At 40.1% G+C, this 10,011-nt stretch overlaps 1 protein-coding gene across 1 annotated transcript; it reads right to left on the bottom strand.

The window, feature by feature from the left end:
- Nucleotides 1-1,435: 1,435 nt before the first annotated feature.
- Nucleotides 1,436-7,437, bottom strand: LOC309557467 (oncomodulin-like). The gene is made up of 4 exons (XM_082260189.1): nucleotides 7,377-7,437; nucleotides 5,542-5,674; nucleotides 3,364-3,473; nucleotides 1,436-1,530 (listed from the first exon to the last, which is right to left on the bottom strand). The coding sequence occupies exons 1-4, from the start codon at nucleotides 7,429-7,431 to the stop codon at nucleotides 1,493-1,495; spliced, it is 336 nt and encodes a 111-aa protein (XP_082116315.1). The 5' UTR covers nucleotides 7,432-7,437; the 3' UTR covers nucleotides 1,436-1,492.
- Between the last annotated feature and the right edge of the window lie 2,574 nt (nucleotides 7,438-10,011).

Below are 10,011 nucleotides of genomic sequence, written 5' to 3'. Positions count from 1 at the left end.
ACCCTAAACCAATGCCTTCTCTACCTGTCTAGCAAATCTCCACTACCTCGCTCCCAATAACAGAATGGGGCACCACTGTGCACCTAACATGGGCTCCATGCGCACACTCACTTAACTCTTTATCTTCCATATCTGTGCACAGACTGAGGGCCTCTTTAGTGCTGGTTTGCTTCTGTTGCTGGTCTGCTTCTGTTGCTAACGGAGATAGATTGCTCACAGAGAGTGTGCAAACAATAACTTCTCTTGCAAGAGGCTATCCCATCTGTCACATCTACAGATGGGATAGCCACCAGGCTGCATGTGAAACCTTTATTATCCATGGTAACCACTTGCTTTACTCTGCACCACTGTACTCTTGTAATAGTATCTTCATACCCCAGTGAGATTTCTAAACCAGGCTGGAAACTACATGTGAGTGTCAGTTACTTGCATTACGCCTCTTTATTAACTTCAGACCAGGAAAGGACAAAGGAAAGGAAAGGATAAAGTTTCAAAAACTTTAGTGGAAACACGCAGCAAACAGAACAAAGTACATCTGTCTCCTGCTGGCTCCGCACTGAAAACTGATCACTCTGCTCTAAGCAGAGAACCGATGACTGTCAGTCACTGCTCTCTGCTCTGCCCCTCCAGCACTCCCTAGGGTGCTGGGCTGTTGAGTAGGTGGAAGGGGCTAGTTTAGGCTCTCGTGGATTGCTGAGAGGTTGAGCTAGGTGCCAGTCCAGACTTCTGGGGGGATACCAACTGTAAAGTCAGAATCTTTCCCTAGCCTGGACTGGCTGGGTGACATCAGCTGACACAGAATTAACTGCACTCCTCTGATCCATAGGGGAAGTAGGGGCAAAAAAGCTTTGGCCCTACTTTTCCTTTAATTTATTTTTTCAGTGACCAAAATACCAGCATGTTTCTTTATTTCCCCCAAAAATTTGGGCACAAATGAGACCTTCTTGGGGTGTCCACTTTTAAAAGTAGTCTTTTTGAAGGTGCTCCTACTTTTCTGGCATTTTTATTTGATATGTTTTATACTAAAAATATAAGGGACACCTTTTTCAAAACTGTAGGTCTTCTTTTTTCTTTATATAATAAAGATGAAAACCCAGTGGTTTTTAAATACCACCAAAAGAAGATTCTATCTGATTAAAAAATGATACAGAATTAATTTGGGTAAAGCATTGCATGACAAAGTGACTGTCAATCAAACTATAACAGCTCTGAAAACTGGAAAAATATGGCCTAGACATCAAGGGGGTGTAGCATGCTGGTCTTGAAGTGGTTATTCTCCCTCTTACAAAAACTCCAACTCTGTTTGTCATCCATCATGCAGACAAGAAACTGACGCATTTTGTTTTTAATATCATAGCAGTGTATTTTGTTATTCTTACACATCCAAAAGAGTGTGTGAACTCTAAAAATCAAACAAAACACAATTTATTTTGCAATTTTATTTTGCTTCTGCTCTTCATCCGTGAGTGTTTTCAACTCATTGATAAATTTTTCACTTGCTTGCACATTTTGAAACCATGTCCTGGAATTCTGAAAAATGGTAGAAAAAAAATTAAATTAAAAAATTAATTAGTAAGTGATGACCATCTTAAAAAAAAATCCAGTTTTTTGTGAGCTTGGCCAGAAGGAGCATGCATTTCTCCATATATAATATGGTATTAGGCCTTTCTGACACTGGTGTTCAGTTGATCTACATTTTTACCACCCCCCAAACAACCCACCTGTAAGCAGAAATGGTAGCTGAAGAAATCTGCACACATGCTGCAGCAATTTTAATTTGGCTTGTCGAGCCTGACAGGTAACACCACCTGTCAAGCATGGCTATTGAGGTCAATTGAACTGCACTGCAACTGCAAGTCAAACTCGTGGCTTCTTGGATTGTTATTGCAGGATGGTATCTCTATACAAAATTCTTCTTGGGAATGAAAAAAAGGAGGAGGGTGTAGGGTGTTAGTTAACCTTTTCATTTTTTTCTGAAAAATACAGGGCTTGGCGATGTAAATTTTATCTGGTCAATGCTTTGATTTAATTTTAGATTGAAGTGATCAGATATCAACCTCCGAAATTAAAAAAACACAAATGAAAGACAAACACATAATGAGCTAGCATACTAGCTCATTATGAAATACTTACCTTAGAACAAAGCCCCGCAGTGCCTCACCTCTCTCACGGGTGACATGTTCGGTCGCCCTTCTTCCAGGTTTGCGGCATACGGCCATCTGATTGGCTGGAGCCGCGATGACCTCACTCACATGCGCGCGAGAGCCAGGTTATATTAGACCCAATGTTTTTTTTTATTTTTATTTAAAAATTAGTTTAGCTGTTAAAATTAATGCAGCTCTGACTAAAATAATCGCCTCCTTTCAAGCACTATCCCCTGAGAAGCAGCAACAGTCCTGCTTGAATTAGGCTTTAGGCGTAAGGAGGTAGCCTTAAGGTGTATCCAAAGCCCAAAACGTCAAATTTAGAAGTAAAGGAATCTTGTGAAAGTAAGAGACAGCTTTTACCAGAAAAAGTGCCAACATTGTAAGGGTTGCCCTTTATTTTTATTTAAGTTAAAGGATAAGTCCAGTCAAAAACTAACTAACGCTAAATCTGCTCTGTGCCACATTCTAAAATTTACATAATCATTAGTGGGTAGTTAGTGGTATGCACTCTTATCTAAAGTGGTTGTAAACCCTGACATGAAATATAAACAAAGCATATCCTTCTATAGTGTAAACTTGTCTTAATTAAGAGCACTAAGTGTAATTTCTATCTGCTGCTTCATTCCTCCGCTATCTGTCACTTCAAGTTTTTCTGACACCAAGAGAAAAAAAGGTGATGGGTGGGGGGGAGCTCCAGTAGATTGACAGCCTCAGCTCTGTTCTTGCTAGCTGTGTGAAGAGGGTTTGTCTCTTCCCTCCAATCAGCTCTCAGAGTTCTCCCCACTGAGCTTTGCAGAGTGTAAATTCAGCTCTCCGCCCCTTTTTTTATGAACTTCGAGACAAGCTTATAAATTTTGCTTCATCTCTGTGTATCATCTGCGGCCAGTCACTTTACTGGGTATATGTAAGGGTTTACGACCACTTTAGCTATCACATAAACATGCATGCTTAGCCTGGCTTGCAGCATGGTGACAGGAGGAGGCAGTGCTGGCAGATACCTCTTACACAGGCTTACCAGCGGTGAAAAAATAAGTAATTCCAGCAGGAACACTCACTACATTTCCCAAGATCTGCTGGCCAGGAATGTTGTCCTTATAGTCATAGAAAATCCAGTTTGGGAACCAGTCACCTCATATGTAAGGGTTCTGTGAAGTAGGACCCCTGGACTTCCAGGGTCTACTGAACTATTTAAACTGATTAGCATTGTTCCACTCACCTTGGACCCCAATTTTACCATCTTTATCTGGATCACCTTTAGACAAGAAGTTGCATGTCTCTTGCTTAGTCAACAGTCTGGCACCGGGTTGGAACCTCTGCAGAAATTTTCTAAACAAAATATTAAATTTTAGTTATTTAATTAGACACCCATAGTAAGTCTTATTGTTAACCGCATGATAAAAGTACACCTATTTTAGTCAGGAGAAAAATTCCCCGTAAAAGTCCACATGTAGACATTTTTTGAAGCAGAGGTGAAATTGGGTTGATTAGTACAGTTTATTTAAATTTGTACATTATCATTGCTTTTTGTCCTGGTTTGTTAAAGTGGAACTTACGGTGAGAAGCTACCTGCTACAGTCAACCCCACTGGCTGCAATTCAGTACAGTCTTTGATTTCCCTTACAATTGGTTAGACTTTGTTGAATTGGATTTTTTATATTTTCTCAGTGAAATGCTGTGCAGATGTAATTACTGAAACTATGGCCTTTGAAAATCTTGTCAACAATCTCCTAAGGAAAGTGAAACCATCCCTCTTATGTATTCTTTAGGAAAGCTCCTTCAAATCAATTCTTCATAGATGGTCTGAAGCATTGGTAAACTTGGTTTTTAACAATGTCCGAATGCTCAAATAGTGTTATCCCCAGTGAAGACAACTTTAAAGTGTTCTCTTGATGGTATATAGCTAGGATATGCAAACTGTGGCTCTCCAGATGTTTCAGAAGTCCCATGAGGCATAGCAAGACTCTGACAGCCACAAGCATGACACCCAGAGGCAGAAGAATGATGGAACTTGTAGTTTTGCAACAACTAGAGGGCCACAGTTTGCATAGCCCTTGTATATAGTATACTATAATGCCAGTTAATTTCCATTATGCTTCAGAAACTGTTGGCAGAATGGAACTATGTCAAGTTGTGGCTTTTCTGAATTGGAGTACTTTCCTCAATCTATTCCTCAAACCCAGGTAATATTTCCATGCTCCACAAGTGTGCCTCTTGAATGACAATATACTGATTATAACAAAAAAAACTCAAAAGGTTAAAAGGGCTAAAACTGCAGTAGCTTGCTCCATGAAAAATCTCAGACAATGGGCATTTTAGGGGCAAATTTTCCTATTGAGCAGTTTCCCCTAAAGTCTAGTACACACGGGCCAGAAGTTGGGGGACATCAGCCAGTTCAATAAAACCGGCCCGTGTGTATGACAGCCGTGTGTATGACAGCCAGCGCTCTCAGCCAATGGCTGAGAGCATTGACCACAGTGTTCTGGTGGGGGGACTGTCAGGACACATCAGAGCAGCCGGGGAAATGCTGTACTAACATTCTTCCCCTGCTGGAGCAAATTGCATTATGCTTTGGTGGTTTTTTTTTTGCTTTCCTCTGGATCAGGTGTGGGTATAAAATTGTGTATATAGGATTGTATGGTTTTCTTTTTTATTTTTTATTTTATTGATTGAACTAGATGGACTTTTTTCAACCTGAATAACTATGTAACTATAAAATATTGAATTGTTATAACAGAGGCTCCGATCTAAGATGTCAGTTTTTTTTCCATTCAGCCCAGTGGTAGGCTTTATGGGGACAGCAATAGCAAATCCACACCTGAAATAAAACCTTTTGGCTGGAGATCCTTTTAGATAAGTCTGCCTGTGTTTTACAAACTTATGTACAAACCTAGCAAATACACACATTTTCTGGGCTTGTATTTGTGTGTTCTACTTTTAAATGTTCCGATAACCTGTTTTATTGACATGGTAAAAATACACTAGGATTTTCTGTGAACATTGTTAGCCAGTAGAACATTTTTTGCCTAGGTGTAGCTCATTTGTTACTGAGGAGTTGCCCTCATATTGTCAGAATTGCCCATTTGTTGCCCATGTGTGTAACAGTTGTCAATTGCTGATATATAGACCATATATTGTGAAGATTGCATATTATCAAGCAAACATATTTAGAAGCCACATTGGCATAAATGATTGCCCTGCAGGCCTGTCACTATCAAACCCTACCGTTATTATCATGTTTTACTGCTATTAGGTTCTTCAATTCAATTTTTTTAACTGGTGTGATTAATAGATTAGGACTACAACCATTTAAGATTTAGGATTAAATGTGCATTATGTGCACCGCTTACAAAATATTTTGAATTTTCACATTGGCTTTTAAAGGTTTAAAACTTACTCAACATCATCTTTATCCAGACCCTTATCACCATTCTCGTCAAGCTTCTCAAAGATGCTAAGTAGTTCAGATGATTTCAATTTAGTTATCCCAGATGTATGAAAGAATTTCTCCACATCAAAGCTGCCAGGTTCTGGAGAAAAAGTAAAAAGCAGTAATAATTTTGTTATGTTGCTTAGGGTTATTATTAGTACTCATTGTTTAGGTGTCTATTGTTAAACCATTTGCATTTGACACAAATATTCACTGTGATGTGTGGAATATATTTATTTTCTATGAGCATCAGCTCCATCTGGTGGCCATAATGCTGTATTTTTCCTGACTGAGGTATTTCAGGAAAATGCTGTGTTGGCCACTAGATGGAGCTGATGATCATAGGGAAAAAAAACCACTTTACACAGATTATTGTGATTACTTGTGACTGTTGTGCAAATGCTTGAGGCAATCACGCTGAATTTTTTATAAATAGACCCCTAAGTTAGTTTGTTGGATGGCAGTTCAGCAGTGCAGTGCTTTAAATATCTTTAACTATCCTCGTAATATAAAGTATTCCTTTTACCTGAGAGGAGTCTATTCAATCTGTGTTGAATCTTCAATGCAAGGGACTCTTCAAGCCTAGCCCCCCAACTCCCCCAAACATTAGGAGAAAAAAGAAAACAAAATACCTGCCTTATACCCAGAAACCTGGTAGGCTTGAATCGGCAAGGATTACATTATTTAGCTTTCTGGTGTGATCCTCGTAAAGCTGGGAATCTAACATAAATGAACTCCAGAACAGTGCTGGAGCATCTTCTTGCAAGAATTGAGATCCTGAGAAAGCTGTGACACACCAGAACATTTTGACTCATCAGTTCAGAGTAACTGCTGCCATTTTTCTGCATCCCAGTTCCTAGGATGTGAAAACAAGGCTAAGCGACTCAACTATGCATGAAAATCTAGGAACTGGGGTGCAAAAAAATGGCAGCAGGTGCTCTAGACTGATGAGTCAGAATGTGAAATATTTAACTGTAGCAATAGGCAGTTTGTTCACTAAAGGACTGGCGGGCGGTACAATAATGTGTGTCTGCAGGCAACCGTGAAGCATGGTGGAGGTTCCTTGCAAGTTTGAGGCTTCAGTTCTGCAAGTGGTGTTGGAGATCTGGTCAGGAATAATGGTGTCCTCAATGCTGGGAAATACAGGCAGCTAGTTAGCCATTATGCCATGCCATCAGGAAGGCGTGTGATTGGCCCCAAGTTTATTTTGCAGCAAAAAAAAAAAACCCCAAACATACAGCCAATGTCATTAAGAACTATGTTCAGTGAAAAGAAGAACCAGGAGTCCTGGAAGTGATGGTATGGCCCCCACTGAGCCCTGATATCAACATCATTGAGTCTGCCTGGGATTACATTAAGAGATAGAAGGATTTGAGTCAGCCTACATCCACAGGTGGTTAGTTCTCCAAGATGTTTGGAACCACCTACCTGTCGAGTTCCTTCAAAAACGATGTGCAAGTGTAACTAGGAGAATTGATGTTGTTTTGAAGGCAAAGAAAAGTCACACCAAATATTGATTTGATTTGGATTTCTCCTCTGTAAATTTACTTTTCACTGTATTAATTTATAAAAATAAACTATTAACACTTCTTTTTATAAAAGCATTCTCAATTTATAGCATTTTTTCACAGCTGCCTAAAACATTTGCACAGTACTATACTATACTGTATATATATGTTTTTTTGTACATAAGCAAAAAACATTATAGTACATTCACTGTTCAGAAAGGATATGCCCTTGTTAGTGTGCATGCAATACGATAAATGCAAGCACTCAAGGTGATTGGGTCAGTTTCACCTTACCTTTGCATTCTGCCAAAGCAGCATTAATATTTTCTTCACTTAGTATACTGTTCATCCTGTATCTGTTAACAGAAAAACAACAGTCATTTTCAATCAATGTAATTATGTTAGCTTTTTAAGTATTTGCATACATAGCTAAAATGTATCTCTAGACTTATTGTACAGTTTATAAGTTATCTAAATGTCTTTATTTCATTTTCTGTACTGTTTACTTAATTTCAATTTTTTATTTTGTAGCAAATTTTGACCAAAGGATATGACAAAAAAATTAAGTTATAGCGCAGGCAGATATAAAATGATACAATTTAATCCAGTTATTTATACAGTAGGTTATAAATTACTAAGGGCTTGTTCACACCATCTGCAGTGTTAGTATGCAGCAGCCAGTGTGCAGTGCAATGCGGCAGGATAACTGCATGCCTTGTTCATGTGATACAAGGTGTTTTCCCTTGTGTTGCAACAGGACTGCACTGGAATAGACGCCCAACGCAGTCCCAGCACATTTAGTGTGAACAGTCTATAAATCTATTTGTAATGTAGAACATGGTTAACCACTTAAGGACCGCCCGTCACAGTTTTACTGCGACAGGCAGCCCCTCCTAAGCTAACCGACGTAGTACCACGTCGGTCGCGCACCTGCTACTAGGGGGCGAACGCACGCCGCCGGCAGCGAGCTCCCGTCCCCACTCAGCAGCAGGGAAGCCGATGCATGGGGCCCGCAATTGCACCCCGCTGAGAGAGAAGAATGGTCAGCTACAGTGGTGATCGAAAGTTTGGGCACCCCAGGTAAAAATTTGTATAAATGTGCATAAAGAAGCCAAGGAAAGATGGAAAAATCTCCAAAAGGCATCAAATTACAGATTAGACATTCTTATAATATGTCAACAAAAGTTAGATTTTATTTCCATCATTTACACTTTCAAAATTACAGAAAACAAAAAAAATGGTGTCTGCAAAAGTCTGGGCACCCTGCAGAATTTATAGCATGCACTGCCCCCTTTGCAAGGCTGAGACCTGCCAGTGTCATGGATTGTTCTCAATCATCGTCTGGGAAGACCAGGTTATGTCAATCTCAAAGGTTTTAAATGCCCAGGCTCATCTGACCTTGCCCCAACAATCAGCACCATGGGATCTTCTAAGCAGTTGTCTAGAAAACTGAAACTGAAAATAGTTGACGCTCACAAAGCTGGGGAAGGCAATAAGAAGATAGCAAAGCGTTTTCAGATCTCAATATCCTCTGTTCGGAATGTAATTAAGAAATGGCAGTCATCAGGAACAGTGGAAGTTAAAGCAAGATCTGGAAGACCAAGAAAAATATCAGACAGAACAGCTCGCAGGATTGTGAGAAAAACAATTCAAAACCCACGTTTGACTGCACGATCCCTCCAGAAAGATCTGGCAGACACTGGAGTTGTGGTACACTATTCCACTATAAAGAGATACTTGTACAAATATGGTCTTCATGGAAGAGTCATCAGAAGAAAACCTCTTCTACGTCCTCACCACAAAAATCAGCATTTGAACTTTGCAAATGAACATATAGACAAGCCTGATGCATTTTGCAAACAAGTTCTGTGGACCGATGAGGTTAAAATTGAACTTTTTGGCCTTAATGAGCAAAGGTACGTTTGGAGAAGAAGGGGCACAGAATTTAATGAAAAGAACCTCTGTCCAGCTGTTAAGCATGGGGTCGGATCAATCATGCTTTGGGGTTGTATTGCAGCCAGTAGTGATGTCGCGAACATAAAATTTGCCGTTCGCGAACGGCGAACGCGAACATCAGCGAATGTTCGCGAACCGGCGAACATTGCGAACCGCCATAGACTTTAATAGGCAGGCGAATTTTAAAACCCACAGGGACTCTTTCTGGCCACAATAGTAATGGAAAAGTTGTTTCAAGGGGACAAACACCTGGACTGTGGCATGCCGGAGAGGGATCCATGGCAAAACTCCCATGGAAAATTACGTAGTTGACGCAGAGTCGGGTTTTATTCCATAAAGGGCAGAAATCACCTAACATTCCTAAATTGTTTGGAATAACATGCTTTAAAACATCCAGTGTGTGTATACGATCAGGTATGATGTTGTATCGATCAGGTAGTGTAAGGGTTACGCCCGCTTCACAGTGACAGACCAAACTCCCCGTTTAACGCACTGCAAACAACCGCAACCAGACCAGAACCGACCAAAATGGGACAGGAACTGGGCTTTAAGGGTTAGGGTTAGGTTTAGTGTTAGGGGCTAGGGTTAGGGTTACGGTGAGATACTTAGGGTTAGAGTTAGTAGCCCTACCCCTACCCCTCTAACTCTAACCCTCTAACCCTATGCACTAAAAATAACCCTAACCTTAGCCCTGACCCTAACCCTAGCCCTAACCCTAACCCTAGCCCTAACCCTAATTCAATTTTTTTTCTGGTTCTGGACATGCTACAGAGCTGAAACTTCACAGGTACACTTTTTAGACTCCCCCCCCCCCCAGACACTAAATCACACAAAAAAAGTTATTAAAAATTGTCCTTTTTGATAGAGAGCCAATGATTGGAAAAATAAAAAAAAAATAAAAATAAAACATTTCTTTGGATTTAGCATCTGGGGGGTCTAAAAAGTGTACCTGTGACGTTTCAGCTCTGTAGCA

Source organism: Pelophylax lessonae (assembly GCF_965119305.1).
Source record: "Pelophylax lessonae genome assembly, chromosome: 6".
Classification (NCBI taxonomy): Eukaryota; Metazoa; Chordata; class Amphibia; order Anura; family Ranidae; genus Pelophylax; species Pelophylax lessonae.
Note: the sequence above shows the minus strand (reverse complement) of the source record. Positions and strands in the feature narration are given on the sequence as shown.

Bases quoted from the DNA above. Each gene is read 5' to 3' on its own strand.
- LOC309557467 (XM_082260189.1), bottom strand. From the start codon at position 7,431: ATGAACAGTATACTAAGTGAAGAAAATATTAATGCTGCTTTGGCAGAA. The intron at 5,675-7,376 runs GTAAGGTGAAAC...CTTTTTCTCCAG, and splicing joins TGCTTTGGCAGAATGCAAAG to AACCTGGCAGCTTTGATGTG. The intron at 1,531-3,363 runs GTGAGTGGAACA...ACCATTTTTCAG, and splicing joins TGGTAAAATTGGGGTCCAAG to AATTCCAGGACATGGTTTCA.